This window comes from Aaosphaeria arxii (genome assembly GCF_010015735.1).
Source record: "Aaosphaeria arxii CBS 175.79 unplaced genomic scaffold BU24scaffold_2, whole genome shotgun sequence".
Taxonomy (NCBI): Eukaryota; Fungi; Ascomycota; class Dothideomycetes; order Pleosporales; genus Aaosphaeria; species Aaosphaeria arxii.
The window spans coordinates 2,235,619-2,254,780 of NW_022983475.1; the positions used below are offsets into that span (position 1 = coordinate 2,235,619).

The 19,162-nt window shown below is 49.9% G+C and overlaps 6 protein-coding genes across 6 annotated transcripts; 1 reads left to right on the forward strand and 5 right to left on the reverse strand.

Moving 5' to 3' along the window:
* Positions 1–1,199: 1,199 nt before the first annotated feature.
* BU24DRAFT_447839 (histidinol-phosphatase) lies at positions 1,200–2,597 on the reverse strand (the record flags this gene model as incomplete). Its single annotated transcript, XM_033530848.1, has 3 exons — positions 2,153–2,597; positions 1,533–2,066; positions 1,200–1,481 (listed from the first exon to the last, which is right to left on the reverse strand). The coding sequence occupies exons 1-3, from the start codon at positions 2,306–2,308 to the stop codon at positions 1,200–1,202; spliced, it is 972 nt and encodes a 323-aa protein (XP_033387648.1). The 5' UTR covers positions 2,309–2,597.
* Positions 2,598–3,062: 465 nt separating this feature from the next.
* BU24DRAFT_431171 (uncharacterized protein) lies at positions 3,063–3,852 on the forward strand (the record flags this gene model as incomplete). The annotated part of the gene is made up of 2 exons (XM_033529852.1): positions 3,063–3,465; positions 3,599–3,852. 2 exons carry the CDS (start codon positions 3,063–3,065, stop codon positions 3,850–3,852), a joined length of 657 nt encoding a protein of 218 aa, XP_033387649.1.
* Positions 3,853–4,314: 462 nt separating this feature from the next.
* BU24DRAFT_418904 (meiotically up-regulated gene 64 protein) lies at positions 4,315–5,833 on the reverse strand. Its single transcript, XM_033527080.1, has 5 exons — positions 5,775–5,833; positions 5,610–5,682; positions 5,431–5,513; positions 4,758–5,352; positions 4,315–4,688 (listed from the first exon to the last, which is right to left on the reverse strand). Exons 1-5 carry the CDS (start codon positions 5,807–5,809, stop codon positions 4,527–4,529), a joined length of 948 nt encoding a protein of 315 aa, XP_033387650.1. The 5' UTR covers positions 5,810–5,833; the 3' UTR covers positions 4,315–4,526.
* Positions 5,834–6,067: 234 nt separating this feature from the next.
* Positions 6,068–6,601, reverse strand: BU24DRAFT_116968 (uncharacterized protein). Its single transcript, XM_033520857.1, has one exon. The coding sequence runs from the start codon at positions 6,540–6,542 to the stop codon at positions 6,252–6,254; it is 291 nt and encodes a 96-aa protein (XP_033387651.1). The 5' UTR covers positions 6,543–6,601; the 3' UTR covers positions 6,068–6,251.
* Positions 6,602–7,410: 809 nt separating this feature from the next.
* BU24DRAFT_116978 (uncharacterized protein) lies at positions 7,411–10,241 on the reverse strand. Its single transcript, XM_033520858.1, has 5 exons — positions 9,700–10,241; positions 9,614–9,641; positions 8,887–9,554; positions 8,044–8,837; positions 7,411–7,984 (listed from the first exon to the last, which is right to left on the reverse strand). The coding sequence occupies exons 1-5, from the start codon at positions 10,063–10,065 to the stop codon at positions 7,588–7,590; spliced, it is 2,253 nt and encodes a 750-aa protein (XP_033387652.1). The 5' UTR covers positions 10,066–10,241; the 3' UTR covers positions 7,411–7,587.
* Positions 10,242–12,400: 2,159 nt separating this feature from the next.
* BU24DRAFT_418907 (uncharacterized protein) lies at positions 12,401–13,100 on the reverse strand. Its single transcript, XM_033527081.1, has one exon. The coding sequence runs from the start codon at positions 13,005–13,007 to the stop codon at positions 12,447–12,449; it is 561 nt and encodes a 186-aa protein (XP_033387653.1). The 5' UTR covers positions 13,008–13,100; the 3' UTR covers positions 12,401–12,446.
* Positions 13,101–19,162: the final 6,062 nt, after the last annotated feature.

Sequence of the window (19,162 nt, forward strand, 5' to 3'; positions counted from 1 at the left end):
CCCGACTCTTCTTTCTATAATCGCTTCAACTGTCATCTTCAATCATCCGAGAGGAAAAGAGAAGTCAAACCCGTGAACCCACACCTGTTTTTATAGACGAACGACCATTGCTACCCAAAAAGCCACAACGGCGCAACCCAGGAAGACCTGCTATCGAAAAGACAGATCGTCAAACGGAAAGATCAGGACAATTGGTGGTCAGAGTTCCTCCTTGTCCCTTTCGCCCTTGCACAGAATCCAGTTCAGGGCAATGTGATCTGCGGTGATGTGATGTGATGTGTGAGCCAATAGGCACGCAACCAAGGAAAGTTATATGGGAGAAAGGATGGACCCGTTATGTGTCTCAAGCATCATACAAATACAAGTACAAAAGACGTGTGCACCGCGATGGTAACGTCATCAGTCAACGACAGATAGATGCATAGATGATGTGTGGCTGCATACATCTCAAGCCCGAATGGATCGTATGTCACCTTCCGACACCGTCTATCTAGATGCTACCTTTCCGTCCGTACCACCACGTCCATGAAGCTATTATCCCGTCATACAAAGGGAGTACAGAGCACCCAAGATCTGCATCTATTATCTAGATCCAACGCTATGTTCTCCTCGCCCTGTATGCACGTTTTACGCCCCCTCCTAAATGTTCTGAGGCGCGCGTCACGACAGAAGACGAAAGGGACTACGAGGATAGGTAGGAAGATGGCGTTGCCGATTCGGCAGGGTTGTCATCGTGCACAGAAGCACAGGATCCACAGCAGCAGCAGCCACCACTATGGTGGGCGTTTACGCCAGTATCGCAAGATGGGGGACATCACATACACATACATGCAGTACCCTTTCTCGTGCTGATGTCATGCTTTCACGAAAAGGTCTTTCACCCTTGCTGTTTATTCGGTTTCCACCCCTCCCTTCGTCCTAGTTACTTGTTGTCATTGTTGCGGTTTTGCTTGGTGGGAAGTGCTTGCTGCGCCGGCGGCTAAGGCGAATGTAGATGGGCGAGCGATGCCACATCATATCTTGATCCACAGCACACTGCAAGTGACATGCAAGAGACGAACTCAACAGAAATCCTCCGCGCGCACCCAGCGGAAACAGGAAAAAAAATAAAAAGGCAACGAGACAGAAGGATAGACAGAGGCATAGAATATGACATAGCCAAGCAGATCAATACTCCCCAAACGGGCTGCGATATCCAATCATTCCACCTGCGATATCAGCGTCCAGAACGGCATCGCCCTGAGCTCGTCTACGGCAATGGGCAGAAAGCCGGCATGGGGGAAGCGGGTGTCGTTCCGCGCGCTCAGCGGCACATCACGGTCAGCATAGTATATCTCCCGTATCCCCGCACGTTGTACGAATGCAAGTAAGCGATGGTAATTGGTGCCAACCTGCTCGATGCCATGGCTGTCGTCGGATAGCGCGAAGCGCCCGCCCATGGACAGGAACATCTGCAATTTACGGCCGTTGGTAAATGATGTCTGCGTGCCTCATATGGTGCAGGGGAACACTTCGTAATCGGTGTGACTTACCTGGCATATTGGGAGGCACGGGTACGGTTCAGCCAGTCCTTTGCGCAAACCAGCGGAATTCAGTTCCAGAATGCCGCCGTAAGACTGGACGTACTTCAAATTTCTCTCGATGCGTTCCCAGACACCCTTCATGTCCTTGAAATCCGAGTCTCTATGGTCACTGAGAAGCCGGATCAGGTCGAAATGACCAACGAGTGGGGGAGTCAGAGCCTGCAGCATCTCATATTGAGAGTCGAAGTAATCCTCGAACAATCTCTCGTCTGTGCCGCCTGCCGCTGACCTTGCCCTTTCGTACGTCGCTCGATCGAAATCGATGGGTATCGTATGCATATGATGCACTGAACCAATGAAGAAATCGAACTGATATGTCTTTATTAACGAATTGATCCTATCCTTGTCGGACGGGCGTATCCATTCCGACTCAAAAGCAAACAATATCCGGATTTTGGAGGCATATGCTTCTCTGATCCGTTGGGCTTCCACTGTGTAGTCTTTGAAAAGATTCTCGAGGCTCTCTTCGGTATGAACATCTGCCTACAGCGCAGGTCTGTCAGCTTGTCATGCATGTATGTACCCAATCTTGCAGATATGGGTATTATGCCAGTGGTGCGTAAACATACTTCTTCCGGGTAGAAATCCTCAATCGAGCGGGGAATATGCTCCGTTAAAGAGAAATTATGAAAGCCTTTCGCGATTGCTGCTTGAACCACTTCCTCCAGTGTGTTCTTTGCATGACCGCAGAATTGGCCGGAGTGACTGTGGTGAGTGAACGGCATCGCAGATATTGGGACCTTAAGATCCAGAGGGATACTGCAAATTCGATGTATCCTTGGGTTCTTTTAGGTCTGATTGAGGCAATGGGAGGTCAATGTAAGAATCGAAAGGTGGAAAGCGTCGAGTCACCAATTGTCTCTGTTGCTGGCTTGTTACCCCTCACAAGCTTGAGATGGTGATATAGTTGTTCAAAGCTGTGGACTGATGATTTTTCTGATCTTTATCATGATTATGATCTCGATTGATCAAATCGATGTTGTTTTTGGTGCTCTTTGCGGACAGATGATCAAGTTTAAATCTTGAGATGAGAATCGAGATGTCAATTCCGAAGCGGAACGGCGTCGGCCCGACCTAAACCTTCGGAACCACCCAAGCTCGTCATCCTGCTTCATCTTTCAACATAAAGTCTTTTATCAAGACAAATATACGTATAGAGTGATTAAACCACATTGAAACAATTTCACAGAAGCATTGCCATCCTTTTTTACGAAGGCTCAATCAACAACAGCACCAAGAGCAACATTCTGACACTCAACATCCCCACCAATCTGGGTGCATATACTTGGCATCCCGAACAACCTCTCCAGCATCAACCAGGCAACACCTCAGAGGTCCTCAACGTAACCTCTCCCAGGAGACTTTAAAGAGATTTCAAATTAAGACCACTACATGCATCTTACAACATCATCAGGATACATCCTCACGACGCTCTGCTCCCTCTCCTCCGCATTGTCAATATCACAGATCCCAGCCATCATGTCGCCCGCAGCCAAACCAAGCACAATCTACTTCGGCTATGGCTCGAACCTCTGGCTCCACCAAATGGATCTCCGCTGCCCGACGTCCCAGTATCTCGGCGTCGCGAGGCTGAACAACTACCGCTGGCTCATCAACGACAGGGGCTACGCGAACGTCGTCGAGGTCACCAACAGCAGCAGAACAAATGAACCCAGCCCGTACGAAGATGTAGTCTACGGCCTGGTGTATTCCCTTGAAAAGGAGGACGAAAGACGCCTGGACCTCAACGAGGGTGTGCCGATTGCGTACACCAAAGAACTGCTCCCCTGTGATGTGTGGCAATCCGAGGATGGGAAACCGGTCGACGTGAGTAAGAAGCCTGATTCGGAGGAGAAGATGTTGGTGTATATCGACAGAAACCGTAAGTCCTTGCTTCCTCGAGTTTCGTACAGTTTCCCAAATATTTAAAAAGCGCTATCTTCATCTTTCTATGTCATATGTTCGAGGGATATTATCACAATTGTAACAATTACCCACGGCTAACCCACTAAAAGGCACCACCCCCTCGACGCCAAAGACAGAGTACATTTACCGCATGAACCGCGGCATCTCTGACGCCCTGAAGCAAGGAGTTCCCCAGAAATACGTCGACGACGTGATGAGGAAATTCATTCCCTCGGACGACAAGCACGATGATGATGGCGATGATGAAGAGCGAAAGGGCAACAGGGAGGCGATGGCGCAATTTGCAAAGCAGCAGGCTGTGAGGTTTGAGGATGAGAGTGGGGTGTTTGAGAGGACGGATTGAGGTCGTAGGTTGTGAGTAGACGGGGATGGGAAGGGAATCTGGATTAGACGGATGGCATTGAGTGCTGTTGTGCAGACTCATCAGCTCATTTCATTGGTGGGGTGTTCATTAGAGCTGTAGAATTTCCGGGTCATGGAATATATGCCTCTCAAAGAGCGGGGCGAAATGCGGAGAGGAACAGGACGACGAGTAGGTCCAACTATAGGTTCTTACCAGTCACAACTGGTAACAGCATCACCACGAAATTAGTGACATCAGACACAACAGCAGGCAAATGAAATCTGTATCCGGACAAAGACAAACATGTTTAGACGCTTAACCTAGGGATGATATCATCAAAGGTAAAAACTCCCAAGATCCCAAAGAGACCGTGATTGCTTTGGCATGAGGGCATACGAGTCCAATCCGCTAAAGCTTTCACCATCCAGCTCTTCTTATCATATTGGCAAGCGTTGCCATCCATGCACTTAAAAACTCATCGAAAAGTGAATCCTCCACCCCCTTTCAACAGAGACCTTCTGTCGTCTAAGCTCCCTCGCGAGACTTGCGGTAGCTGGCCTATTAGGGTTGAAAAGATCAGCTTGGGTGAAGATATTTTTGCTAAGCAAAGCATCAGATCGAACGGTCGGCATTAAGCAGCGCAAGACAACGAAAGACAAAAGACGAATACAAGATCAGAAATCGGAGGACTCTTGGCGACGCACCTCTTGCTCCACTTGAAGTTGGTCGACCACGGGTGCGAGCTCGGAGAGGATCTCGTACGCCTTCTTGTGGTACTCAAGCTGTGCGGCAATAAGATCCGCAAGGTTGCGGAGGGGTTCGGGGGTATCGAGAACCTGTAGCGTTCAGTCAACAATTGCTCCACGACGTTTCACGACCGCTTCATGATGATTGAGACAACTTACATTCTTCATAACACCAACGGCCTCCTCAGTCTGGCCAACAAACTCATCCTCGGCCTGCTCGATCTTGGCCCTGGCCTCCTCGCTGAGATCCTCCTCGTTCGTATGGCTGGCGGGCTGGCCAGGGAGGTGGAAGCCAGGGTTCTTGGCGGCGGTCTTGGTGGCATCAAGGCCCAATCGCGAGTTCTCCACTGCCTTGCGGGCGCGTGTCGCAAACATGATGTTGGTGTTGAGCGTGGTGCTCCATCCCGCAAGGAATCTGCTCTGGATCTGCTGGTCCTGTGCCAACCTAGCCTCTCCGACCTTCTCGCTGGCGATGGCGAACTTCTCCAAAGCAGTAGCGAGCGGGTCCTCTCCAGCGCCGGCGTGCTCGCCGGAAAGAACGTGGGAGCTGTTCAGCGAAGCGCGGGCGATAGCATGGCTGAAGGTCTTGGGCTGCGGCTTCGCGGAGGGGGGAGCAGTAAGTGCGGCCTGAGCTTCGGCGGGCGATGTTGCGGAAGAGAGGAGGTTGACCTTCTCTGAGACGGTCCTGCCGAGGTCGTTGAAGGATTCGCGGATGTTGGTTGGGTAGTCGTATGCTTCGTTCGAGTACTGGGAGCTGTAGGGGAACGTATGTCAGATTAATTGCAAGCGCATCAGGTAGATAGGGGTTGTAGAGCAATGGACCAAGACGTACGTCACCTGGAGCATAGTATTGTGAACCTTCTTCAAGGCATCGACCCGCTTCTCGAGCTCAATGTAGTCCGGGGGAAGTTGTGTCTATTGTGATTCTAGTCAATGTCTCATCCTTATTGTTGAGGCAGCCCCCCTCCAGAATCGCAGTGCGATGAGCGTTCATTCTGGCAGTGTCCGTACCTTGTCCTCCGCCTGGCCAAGCTGTTCCTTGACATATTGCTGGGTCCTTGCCGCGAAAGGCGTGAAAGAGGCACTACAGACTCAATGTTAACATCTGGCGATTTGAATACTCCCCCGAGGAGAAAGCTCCCAGGGCGGTATGCCGGACAGGCGGGAGAGGCGTACGAGAAGTTCTTGCCGAATGCCTGAACTTTGTCCATGAGGGGCGAAATGTGTACAGCAAATTCCGCAGTCGAGAAATTCGGGTATCGCAAGTAGAGTGGTTGAGTAGCTGATGGTAGTAGTCTGGCTTGGGTTGGGAGCTTTACTTCGCAGAAAGCATGTGCTGCTCCCTCCCTTGGTAATCGTGGCGCCACGCACGGTAACAGAGCTGCGCCACAGCTATACCGCATTAGGTCATGGATATATTCGTATCATTCAAACTACGGAGTACGGATTTGACATTCACAACGATCTAACGAATATGTTACTCCTTGATCGAGAAGATCTGTTATCTTCTTCTCGAAACTAGTAGCCCTTGCTGTTTCATTCCCGACGTGGTAGATTTCATAAAAACAAAATATCCAACGCAATCCAATACATTGTCGACGAATTCTTACTATCCCGCGCATACACGGGAACTTCCATTACCAGTGTTGACCACTATCGATGAAACAGCATCCATGTTGAAAACCTGCATCCTCTGAAACAAAGGCTGGTTCTCTGGGTATGTAAGGCAAAGGAAACTCGATCTAACTGCCAGGTCGAGTACACCTCAAACGCCAAACCGCTTCCTCTTGAAGAGTCCCAAAGCGAAAAAGGTACCGCGTCTAGGCGTACAAAGACATGATTTGATCCGAGCTTCGAACGACTGCCCTGTCTACAAATTGGTAGGAATGTCCCTGGACGATAGTAGGTGGCGGTGAAGCATTGTGGATTGCAGAAACCAGTCATTGACAGATCTGGATGATTGCGCGTTTCTTAATAGGTACCAATTACTCTGTGGCTTCATGGACTGAGTGGCATGTACACGCAAAAGTCTTAATTTGATGTGTGATGTATGAAGTAGAACTAATTTTCCAACTGTGGACATGACCCAGCAATTGATTGAACTGAACTATCTGATTGCAGATATCGGAGGTTTCGGAGAGCGTCAAATGCAGCGTATTGGTAGAAAATGGCTTGATCCGAAACAAGGATAGAGACATTGTAAGCCGAAAATGTCGTTACCAGAATGTACTAATCTATATGTACCGATGGGTTTAATTTATACAAGGCAGAAGTGAAGAGAGGAGAAGGCATAAAAAGAAACGAAAGCGAATGGTGGTACGAGCGACTTCACTCTGGAGTGCATCGAGCCTTCTGCCTTGTAGATAGAAGAAGAAACAACCGAAACATTGCAAAAATATCGTGCTCAGAGTCGGAAACCGCCACCTGTACGCCGTGCCGTGTGCTGGGGGTATCTTCACATATCCTAATCTTTGACGACCGGTGGCCCACCCTTCGTTGATCCCAACAAACCCCGCATTTGTGTGTATATATATATCTTGTGCTGTGTGTGTTGCCAAGTGTTCATCAAGTGCTCCCTTGCGGCCGTAAGTGTAAGGATTTATAAGGTGTTTCAAACAAAAAAGCGCTACTTGCATCGCTGAGGACGTCGTCAGGTGTCCATACAGCGCGCCAATGCGGGCGACTCGGTAACCTGCTGTATGGGAAAAGCTCGATGGAGAATGCCGGTTGCAGTGAGGATGTCTGCTGGTGCGGTGCGTGTCGGCGTCGTGTCACAAACGCTTTGTGGCTCGCTGTGCCGCGCACACCTAGTCACATATGCAAACTACCGATTAAGCTTGATATGTCGATCGATCAAAGTGCCACCAAATGCCAGTAGGTGTGATCTGAGACAAGCCCCAGTACGACAGGGCTGAGCAAATATACCATTTTAGTCGTGTCGGGTCACATCTCGGGCAACACAAGACAATGTGAATAGCCGACCTGAACCTCACTGACCCGATGGTCCGGGGATGGAGCCTGATTGGTATGGGTCGGCGCCTGAGAACCTGTTTTCGTAACTCAAATCGTACTCTGGAGATCCGCCTGTGTAAATGAGCGTCTCATCTATATTAGATGGTACACTTAGAACACCGTCGATGGGACTGGTACTTGTGACATCGGAATTTGATGGCGAATCGGATATGGTGAGAGTACTGAATATACCCTTCATCTCTCGGAGGTCCTCGGAGGTCTGATCTCTCGGTGCAGTCATTCGCTCAGTAATGAAGTCCTTTATAGAGCGAATGATACGAGGGCAGCCCTCATCGTTTGGTAGCCACCAATCAGAATGCTCTATACCCCAGGAATCGAGAATGCGGTTGCGAAGCGTATTGGAATAGATATAACTATTGAGGTCAGCAATTCGTGTCATTACAACCACATAGAAGGGTGATGCAACACGTACCCGGAAGACTCAATTCGAGCGAAAGTGCGCCGACACCATTGGACAGTCTTAGGGTCCTTGGGAAGGAACAGTATAGCGATAGCCATCGTAGCTTGTGCCTCAATAATAGCTCCTGGGGGGGCCTTCGGGTACTCAGTGACCGCTTGGAAAACCTGGCATACGCGGTATGCTAGTTTGGTCAATTCGGGGTCAAACGGTTTGCGGGATGCCATCGAGATCTGAACCTGGTACATGAACATAATTCCGTACATGTCGAATAGTAAATAGTTGGACGTCCATCGATCGTCTCCCCAGATGATGTTGGGTTCGTATGGATTGACAATGTTCTCCGGGTCGGGTGTGCCATGGAAATCGGTGACATAGTCCTTTGGGTCTAGCAGCGCAGGATCGATATTTTTGTCCAGGCTCATCACGCTTTCGGTCAACCCGGGTAGTTGGCGCATGAAGTCTTCGTCACTGAGAAGTCCTTTCGCCTTTCTAGCGAACAAATCGCTCGAGTCCTTGGCAACCAAGCGAGAATGCGCGAAACGCTCCTCATACTTCAATGTAATGTTGTCGGGATCCTCGCGTGCCCTCTGCGCATAGTAATCATGCATCACGACGTACCAGTCTCGACTGAGGACAGCCTCCCCTCCTGACTGGAAACCAACGAATAGATCGAAACGTATGTACCAGAGCAGGACTTTGCGAAGGAGTTCAGTCTGTGTGATTGTCTGAGGGGTGTATAAACGTGTGAGAATTTCGTATGCCGCTTTTTGATGACCCATGAGGTTGACCCAGTCTCCAAGCACCTCCTGGATTGAAAATTAGTTGTAATCGTCTGAATCCCTAAAAGATACTTGCCTCGATGCTTGCGAGTTGCAGTATGGTCAAGAATGTTGACAGGCCTTGCTTCTTGTTCTTGGTAATGGAAGCGCGCAGTCTCGACACCGATTCGTTGTAGTATTGCAAGAAGTGAGAAATTCGCCCATCCGGCCTGCTGAGAGTGTGGAAGTATGCGGCATAACCTGCGACCGCGTATCGCAAAGGCTCATATTTGATTGCCATCTGTAGGAAGTCTAATTTGAGGAAATTGCTGCTGTCGCGCTTGAGGTGATAGTGGTGGTGTGACATATGGTTTTTGAAGTAGCTGAGGTAGAATTTAACATCCTGTGGAATGCTCGCGGATGGCTTCGAAGGTGCTGCTTGCTTGGTTGTCTGATTGCTGCTTTTGCGAGAAAGTGGAGGTCGAGGGGTAGGATGTGGGGCAGCAGAGGAGGCTTCTGTTGACGGTGATGGACTGTGGTCAACGGTCAAGCCTGGTGTGTTTGATTCACCTCGTTTGGATTCAGATGCAATATCATCTTCGTCTTCCTCGTCATCCAAAATAGCAGGAAGGCGATCATCGTCGTCCAGGTCCTCAGGAGACGAACCCTCGTTGCCCGACTTTTGACCAGATTTGGCACCTCTACTGGACTTTGCATTGGACTGAGCTTCGGGATAGACGCATTCACGATTTCCCTTTCGACATCCTAGGTACCAAAAGTGAGCTGAGGAACCATCAGTTAGCCTAGTTTACACAAGCACTTACTTTCACAGATTGGGTGGTTTTCATCGCACTGTTTCCTTTGTTCAGCACAGCGACTGGCAGACTCTTCTCGACATAACAAGTCTTACCTTGACTCTGCGTTGCCGGCAAGTATAGCAACCACTCCTCGTTCTCCGGTGCTTGACGTGGTCACCAGGACCTGATCGTCTCCTCATGCGACTATTGGCGCCCTGGACTCCTCCCAGAGACCCAGAGACATCGTCATACTGGTCGAGATATGGCTGCTGCATCGAGGGGTCCCCATACGGCATGAAAGATCCTGGCATTCCATGGTACATTGGGTTTTCGTGCATACCAGGCAAGATGGAGCCATCTGGTGCCATCATATGTGGCGGCATATTTGGGATCCCAGGATGGGAGGCCGCATTTGGATTGACATTGTAATACTGCGGAGGTATGTTTGGATTGTGATTTTGATGATAGTAACCAGACATGTCTTCGAAAAAATGAAGATGACGATAGGGCTACGAGAAATTGCTGGCTGTGGATGGTAGATAGGTTGTAGAAGTGCGACCAACGTCATCCGTGCCCCCCGAGGAGTTGACAGGGCAGGGATGCAGGGACGATCACAGAGTGTCTTGCGGATGGGGTCAGCGGGCAAGCCGCCAGGGACAGCGAAGGAGTTCGAGGGCTAATTATTAGTAGAGTGAGTGTATGAAGACAATCAAGCGCGGTAGCTGACTGAATCAAGACCGAGTCACTAGTACTTGAAGATTGAAAGATGGATGAGGCTTTGCGCGGATCCCCTGCTAGCACGGAAGACCAGGACCAGCGAGCGGCCGGCTTTTAAACAAACGCACGATGGCAGCAATCCTCTTCTGACTGATACCTCCAAAGTACGCTTTCGATCTTTCTGGACAGTTGATCTGAAAGGATAAGGTGTTTCTGCGGTAGGCGCAACGCGGGCGCGGGTTCTGGAGGGAGACCAAGTTGCACTCTGAAACGATGGGTGGTGCTATCGAGGTTGTAAGAAGCACAGCAGGCGCATATCAGAAGTATCAGTGCCTGGATTGCTGCTGGCATCTGCAACATCCTCCAAATCACTTGTTGGGCTTAGGGAGCAGCTAAAGTTGGACGCATGGAGCCTGCTGCTAGGTAGAGGAAGCTCATCTGAGAGGGAGAGTAACTAACTAGACAAGATGCAATGATGCGCGGGGGAGAAGGACAGGATGTTGCATCTGCAGCCAGGGTCGCCGAACAGACAGTAGTAAAGGAAAAGTAGTTAGTGGGTATGATGATGAGTATGGGTATGGATGGGGATGGGCACAGCAACCTCTACGATCTCTGCAACCATCCTTGACATCCCGGGCTCTTTCTGCACCGATTCGACTGTTTTCTCCCTTCAGTCAGGTTCAGGCCTCTCGCACCCGGGCGTGTGCCGCCATGAACCTTTCCGCTTTCCGCTGCCATTTCGATTGCTGGCGGCGCGCCGTGGCCCTAGGGTCGCGCCATCCAGAGGGAGGGAGTGGGTGTTAAGGATCATCGACCCCTGCCACCTTGTCACCTTGCTGGGCTGGCTCCACGATGACGGCCAGGTCTTGTCCGTGTCTGTGTGAGCGTACCTAAGTGTGAATGTGAGAGGAAAGAGGGTACGCTGTACGAGTATTAACTTTTGGGACCGCCCTGACAAGCCTCAGGCCCTTTTTAGTCCTGGACTGTATGACTATTGGGTAAAATATATCGTAGAAGATGCCGACGACCGGGGTAATGTGGGCTACACTCCCCTCTGCCCGCCCCAGCTTGCCCTCAAAGGCATTTAACATCGACCCTTGTCGATGATCGCACACATGTCAATAACAATAACTACTGGATCAGAGTAGTCAAGGTCTGTTCGTACGGCTGGCCAGGGTTCTCTAGCACGCTGTTGATGTACTCGTACTGTACCTATGTAGGCCTCGCACCATATCGGACCTCAGCCATCTTGAGCCTGCTGCTGCTGCACAACCTCCCTGATCCCAGGATCGCCGTTGCAGTAGCGGTAGGCCCCATAGATATGAAATATTACGACAGGGACACTGCCCGGGCAGGACAAGCAAGGAGGGGGGGAAGGGAGGTTCTGTATTTGTGGAAACATGCCGTGGGAGTACATAGTAATATGTACGGAGTAGAGAGCACTCCGTAGTGGAAGTGGTGGATTGGGACAATTGGGTGCAGCGTTTACCTGATGCTCAATAGTGGGGAAGGGCATCCATCATGGATTCATGATCCAGCACTGCAGCAGCCTACCGCCATAAACTACAGTACAAAGTACCCAGTATGCTATTATGGCTGCTGCATATGGTGGGGGCGTTTGCTGCCTCTTTACCTGTAGCAGTGTGTTGCCGTACTCCAACATCGACTCGATGCCGCTGTCACAATCCCCCCACGAGTAGTTGGTTGCCGTACTAAATGCGGCAATTGCTCTAGGCATCGCTGTGTTTGTTGACGCCGTTGTTCGTACGGTCCAGCGCCACAGAGTTATCCCCTTACTTGAGTGCGCGCAAGAGTGTATGCAATAGAGCATATGAATTTGGGAAAGAGTATCTATAGCTATCAGCCTGTATCCCTAACGGGCGCGATGACCGACGCAGGATGCAGTGCTGTGCCCTACCCTATGCCGGCCCGCCGACGATGGCCCTTCGAGCCTCATCAATTTGGTGGCGGGAGAAGATATCGAACATTCTATTCCTCGCGCTGAACATGGCTAGGCCGGCAATTCCTTATTGCCCATGATTCGATCGTAGTAGCAGAGCAGCGCCATCCGCATTCTGCTTCTGTTGCGGTCAGCTTTGACACCCGTTGCCGGCCGCAAGAGTGGAAGCCTGGGTCATAATTGTCATTTTTCGAGAATAGAGCTTCGATGATGCCGTTTGTTAGTCCGCTGCGTGCTCTTCGGCCCTTCTTCCTGGCCCAAAGGCGCGCGGCCGACCCCTGACGTTCCAGCAAGATGGATAAACCGCAGGCAGTGCAGCCAACATGGCTTAAGGCTAGATGGCGGCCACCATTCTTGCACCCTGAAGCCGCCGGCCTGGAACAAGCAAATCGGTGTAAATGTACTCCGTATACCAAACATTTTGACGTTCCTAATTGTCTCCACAACTTTCTTCAGGGCTGAGACGGGATGCAATCTACTGCCGGATTGCCCGTTGAGAATGGAGTCGCAGAAAGCCTTACTCATGGAGGAAATTAATAACACAATGAGATACTGGGCGGTCTTGGTGGGCTGGAGGGAGTAATAAACGCATGCCGTGCCCTTCAATCTAATGTATGTACTGGTAGTCACGCCCGTCGCCCGTCCGGCGGATGTTGCGATCCGCCATGCGGATGCACCATAGCGGAGGATCGGGGGATTCAAGGGGACAAAGTGGGAGCTGTGGTGGGGTTTTTCCATTTGCATTTTGCATTGTCTTGCAAATTGCAACAGTCTGGAGCGCAGACGCGCACACACAGAGGTAGAGCATACTATACTCGTACAGTACGCTCTGCCTCATCCTCCTGCTCTGTTCTGTAATTACGTAGGCTGCACAAGGTGTGGCCTTAGAGACCTTCATTCTTTGGCTGGACCGTTGCGGCAATTCTGCCAGCGGCAGAAAAGGGCCAACCTTACATATGCCATGTCGTGCTACTGGTGTAGAGTTGGACGGCGCATTTGGCTTCCGATAACAGGTGCTGCGGTGTGAATGGTGGGGATCTGGGGTGACAGACACAGCTATAGGTGCAGATGCTGTACGTCATGCCCTCTATCCCCAGCGGATCTTTGGCTTTTGCAATCGTTCACACGACCAATGTCGCAGCATTTGAGAAAAGGAAAGGAAATGAAGTACTCCGTACAGCGCACGTAATGCAAATGGCAGACCATACTACCAGGTATTGCTGACACTTGCAGCATGCCTAATGTGTGTGAGCTGGAGGATGTGAGTGAGGGGTTCATGTGCAGCTGCCAGTGCATTATCAGCATGGGCGAACTGATCTGACCCAATAATCTGACGGAGCGAGACTGGATGATGAAAGTGGACTGGGTTGGGAATTTATTGTACGATCCATGCGAATATCTGTACGGTAGACTGTGGGCAGCCGCAGGGTGATATCGTTCTCTCCGGCATTGCCAGATCCAGGCTCAACGCTTAATTGTGAGAACATTGTAAGAGTCACCGGGGATTCGAGACACAAGATGATGATGCAAGAGCGGCTCGTAAAGTGTGGATGCTTATACCGTAGGCATCCGGAGAGCAGGGCAGGGCGAGCAGTGAGGTGTTGTGTTTGAAGTAGTGGATCATGACAATATTGATGGTAACTAAGAGCGGGTTGACACCAGACTTGGCTAGGGAATGGGGCGCCTGTACTGTGCAGTGCACCACTAGGGTGCGATAGCAAAAGAAGAAGACGGTGAGAAAGATGTGTGGGGTTGAGGATTGGATCATAATAAGATGAGAGCGAGGGTGGTCGAGATGGATGTGTGTGTGTGTGTGGACAAAAAGTGAATTGCAGGCCAGACACGCTTATCCGGTGTAGTGGTATGCTCCACGTGCGCTGCGAGGTTAACCCCTGCACCTCTGGGAAGACGGGACATGTTGCAGCGCAGATCGGAAGAATCCCATCAATTGTTTCGTTCCAGGTAGCGTATCTAGGTACAGAGTACTATACACAGTACAGTGAGTGTACACTGTATCGCCCCGTCATCGTTGGTACTCGCTGATGGCACCATGTTTGTTCCACAGGCTGGGAGTACTGGTGGAACAGTTCCATCAACGTCAGTCGTGCCGCGGGGGGTTTGGTGGTATCTACTGTGACTACTCCGTACTGTGTACTCCATAAGATGTATTCAGTTATAGCTTGCTTGCATTCACATCTCACTCGTGGTCGCCATCTCTTCGAGCTCTGGGTCTTGAGTCTTGACTACCTACCCTGGCAGCCCTTTTGTCCTTGTCTTTCCTCTTGTTTTTTTCTTTTTATCCATGTCGGAAAACACGAAAATCCCTCTTATCATCTTCCTCGCACTCGGGTCCTACATGCAATCTGGCCACCAGCTGAAGCAACGCTGAACCATGTGGACTTTTGTACGCAATATAACAACACAAATATGGCACCTACCTTTATAGTATAAGACTCAATTGCACTTGTACTCTAGTAGATACGAAACGATATCTCATTCCGAAGTATAGTTCCCGTAGAATACTACGTAGTGCGCAGTATACTTGGACATATGGCATGGCCAACCAATCAGATGCCCGAACCACTGAGAGCAGGGGTTCTCGTTTACGGATGCGAATACGCAGTACAAAGTGAATGACTTTCACGCTGTTATTGGTCTATTCACTGGTCAACAGATCATCAGCACAAAAATGAAATCAATAATAAAAGAAAACCGTTGTGCTCCGTACAGAGCTGGGTGTATGCGGCAAGTTGCAGCAGGATTCGAAGCAAAATAGCCACATTCATCCGGCACGTCCCATCAGCAGGTGATACGGATAGTCTTTGGGACCTTGGACGTCCATTTTAGCTAGCACACGTTCAAGGGCCGACTACAGTAGCCTCGTACATACATATTACACAGTACGGAGTACACACATACAGTAGTTATTAGCAGGGCAGGACAAGAATCTAGGTACGGTGCACTAAGGGAATGACAATAATGGGCACTAAAAAGCAAACTTATAATACAGAAAGGGACGCCTCCATGAACGTATCAATCCCATCAAATCCAGCGCCGGCTCGGACTATTTTCTATTTTTGTACTAGCTATTCCGGAGCCAATAGTGACTTGCAAATAGCACCCAACCAACAAACATGCGTCCTACTGGGTCACGAATGACACAAGAAGTAGGTATGTACTAGGGAGTCGATAAATTTGATTAATGGTAATAATAATCATGCCTACTGGTGAAATCATCCAGAGTGATTTGAATCTACCACTTGGCACGCCACAGTCATAATCGTACGGTGCAGTAGTCACTCTCTTCATTAGGTGCTTTACAAGTATGTATGTGCATATTTCCATACACGGAGACTAGAATACAGCGCTGTCTACGAGGTCTACATGTACCTAATTGGTGTATGTAGCAGCCAGCCTTTTCCTTCTGGTGCCCCTCCATTTGCTTTCTTTGGGACCCATGTCCTTGTCCATGCCCATGTCTTTGCCTATGCCCCATGTCCATACCTATACCTCTATGACTACATACGCCTACCTATGGCTACCTATGTCTATGTGCCCAATTATGTAGGAATTTCAACCTATACGGCGTCGGAGACAGTCTGCCATTCGACCTACGATTCTTATGGCTTCTATGATTATGCTCCACCCCATGTAAGGCCATGTTTTATTATCCGCGATTGGTCTTTTCACCCATGAATCTCACTCACAGCCCAAGCAAAGAGGCCACCACATCCGGACCATCTAAGTACTAGTAATTCATCATTAATTATTGCTTTGTTCCTTCTTTTCTTTTTCGCTCCCTGGAACGTTTACGTTTGCCACGCGCATAATACAACCGTGATATGATCCACCACACTCATCTACACGTACAGCCAACATCTGATATCTGCCAGCGAATGGCGGACTAATCAAACCACCCATTTCTTCCGCATAATCGTAATCAAATCCCCCATTTCCCCCCTTCCCCCAATAATCCACGCAAGTCCCTCCGAGCTTAAACTCTTTCTGCACTCTCTGAAGATTCATATCTATATCCTAAAACGGACGATCAATCATCCCCTTATCCTAATGCCGTACTAGCCAGTACGGAATCCCGTACAGAACACGGACAGAGCAGTTCGCAAAACGTGCCCACAAATAGCCCCCCCAACCATGGGTGCACATGCCATCTTCAGTCGGAATGGTCCTCCGAGCGTCCCATTGTTCTTTTTCGAACTCTTCTCTCCCCGAGGGCCCGACCATGGGATGGACGATGGAGCCCCAGGCCTTCTTCTAGCGCGCTACAATACAAGCCCAAGTCAACATCCCTGACATATCGTATCCCTTGCTCTTCCACCTACAGGCTCCACCTCGACTCCACCACTAATGGGAAGAAGGACCTTCTATCCAGGGCCAACAGAGCATTTACAGAAGTACCTGATAGACTTAATTGCAGAACAAACTCATCTCCTTAGCGCAAGGAATGCCCGACCGCAATAGGCAACACTCCATCTCTCAGCCCGGCTATCTATTGTATTCCGCATGGATGTTCGCCGCCCGTTCGTCCCATACCCTGACTTCTGGAACTCTTCCAGGGGAGGGCGGGACAAGGGAAAAATAGAGCAGAAGAATCAACATAAGCCCACTTGCTCACGCACCCACCCCCAACCCCTGTCCTCAATACTTTATTGTAACCTCCTAACAGAGATAGAAGGACCAGAAAGAGGGAGAGAGATTGGAAGAATCAAAGTATCCACACATCCACCAACAAGCAACAACGCAATAATGCCAGCAATAGGCTCAATTACCGCAAACTCTAATTGTCTTTTCCTCCATGGCATGGCTGGCCCATGGCACAACCGCGCGCCGCTGCCTCCCCGTCGAAATCAATCTTCGACCCTTACCTCGAGATTACATTACCTACGCTGGATATGCATGGTCTAGGTATTTGGAACTATCCTATAGGATGTACTCCGTACTCCGTACATGACATAGGTGCTAAGTTTAGATGGCCATGGGTAGATTTCCACACATCGTACATACATGCCAGGGCGAGAGGCCTAATTCGATTCGACAATCACAGCGTTCGATATCAGACGCAAATTAGATGCCTCCAGGTGGCCTTCGATTCGAGTTGTATCCTTCAACTAGATACTGCTGTAGTCGACGACTTTCTGTCAGAGAAACCAGCATGTCTGCTGAATCTCTCGACCAAATATCCCGGTCCATCAACCCCAGAAATCGGTCAGAACGAAATACGTATCGACGTATAACCCTAGGTCGATCTTGCCTGTTAAGCCATACGTTCTTGCGTCGAATGAGAACAACTTCCGAGAGGACAACAAACTCGCCCTTCGCACTTCCGATAATGACGAGGGATTGTTGGGAGCGGCGGGTCTACCTACCCAGCTAGGGACGAATGGGCAAAAAGCATCTGACTTGACTGACTTGCAACGTTCCGCTCTGCTCCCAACTTCCATCTCCACTACACCACACGTCTCCACTCATCCAACGGCTCGAATCGCGCGCACGGAGAAGGCATCCGTACCTTAATCGTATGTTGAATGCCGCTGCACAACACAAGCACATCCTCTTTGATCCTTCCATCCTTCCATTCTTCCGTCTGAATCGTTCGCAAGACTCCCCACATATAGACACACAGTCTATAGAAGAGGGAGCATAGGGCACCATATGCCATTTCACTCCCTAGGGTAAAACACTCGCACAGGCGGTTCGGTATTTCCCTCGTCCCGCGCAATCCTTCCTCCTATCTTCTTCTAGGTATCGTTGGTGGATACTGGTGACTATCATACAACATAGGTGCACTAGTAACACTACCACTACCATTGTAGGAAGTTGGAACCCAGATGATAGACAGACGGGTACTGTATATCTCAACCCCCCTAGGCCCTCTTGAGCTTCTGCTCCTCCATGACAGAACGCTAAAAGAAATGATGTACAATCCAAAACCCACACGCCGCACGCACCGGTACATTGCCGGTGGCCGACAGAAGCGGCGACGATGGCATCGACGTCGTAGCTGTAATTGGGCTGTGTGATATATTCGATCAACCAGGACTAACTGCTGAGCTTTGATCTGCGTTGTACTTAGACATAGGACTTGATTTTGTGCAGTTGCGGTCCTCGCCATCCTACGAGGAGCACGGCACATGTTTGTGGGGAATGCTGTAGCGGACGAGAATCAGCGGGACGAGTCATTCATGTCGGTCCCTTCCTTCGTTCTTCGTTCGTCGGTCCGTCCTTTATGACTTCATTCCAACAGTAAGTACATAGTTAGGTGACGGTGAAGTATATGAAAAGTAGGCAAGGAGTACAACGCAATGAGTTGCAATACGGGTATCATCTGCACACACTAAAAGTACACACGCTCTAGCAGGCAGCTATAATCTCACCGATCCTCTCGAAAGTAGACTCGAGTCGTGCGGAACGCCGCGAGAAACACCGCGGAGAAGGGAGAGAGCTCGTGAGGATTCGTGGAAGGTTTTTAGGAAGCACGGAGAGGAAGGGAGAAAATGGAGAGATAATGGAAACATGGATTAATAATCGCTATGAAAGACGACTAACTACCAAATGCGAAGGGACTGGCAGGGCACTGGAGCATAGAATCGCCGGATGGAAGGGGGATGTCATGTCATGCTACGACATGCCATGCCATGTTTTGCCACGCCTCCCCCTCAGCCTTCTTCACATGTTTGCACCGAGGATAATTCCAAGGAGGGAAGGAATCAATATCTGTTGCCATATTTTTCCTATTTGCTGGCTACTAGATCCTGGGAAAAACCTCGCCCATTAAACCCTTATTTGTAGCTAGATTGTGGAGACTTTGCACGGCGCGCCTGTATAATTTTCCTCCACCCCCGAAGCAGAAAAAAGAAGGTCCCTGTCCCATGTCCTTTCTT

What these genes read in the sequence shown, in the direction of transcription:
- BU24DRAFT_418904 (XM_033527080.1), bottom strand. Translation starts at nt 5,809, where the DNA reads ATGGACAAAGTTCAGGCATTCGGCAAGAACTTCTC. An exon ending in TTGGCCAGGCGGAGGACAAG is followed by an intron (nt 5,514 to 5,609) that starts GTACGGACACTG and finishes GAATCACAATAG; the next exon opens with ACACAACTTCCCCCGGACTA. An exon ending in AATACTATGCTCCAGGTGAC is followed by an intron (nt 5,353 to 5,430) that starts GTACGTCTTGGT and finishes GTTCCCCTACAG; the next exon opens with CTCCCAGTACTCGAACGAAG.
- BU24DRAFT_116968 (XM_033520857.1), bottom strand. Translation starts at nt 6,542, where the DNA reads ATGACTGGTTTCTGCAATCCACAATGCTTCACCGCCACCTACTATCGT.
- BU24DRAFT_116978 (XM_033520858.1), bottom strand. Translation starts at nt 10,065, where the DNA reads ATGTCTGGTTACTATCATCAAAATCACAATCCAAACATACCTCCGCAG. An exon ending in TGCAACTCGCAAGCATCGAG is followed by an intron (nt 8,838 to 8,886) that starts GCAAGTATCTTT and finishes TTTTCAATCCAG; the next exon opens with GAGGTGCTTGGAGACTGGGT. An exon ending in GCTCGAATTGAGTCTTCCGG is followed by an intron (nt 7,985 to 8,043) that starts GTACGTGTTGCA and finishes TGACCTCAATAG; the next exon opens with TTATATCTATTCCAATACGC.
- BU24DRAFT_418907 (XM_033527081.1), bottom strand. Translation starts at nt 13,007, where the DNA reads ATGCAAATGGAAAAACCCCACCACAGCTCCCACTTTGTCCCCTTGAAT.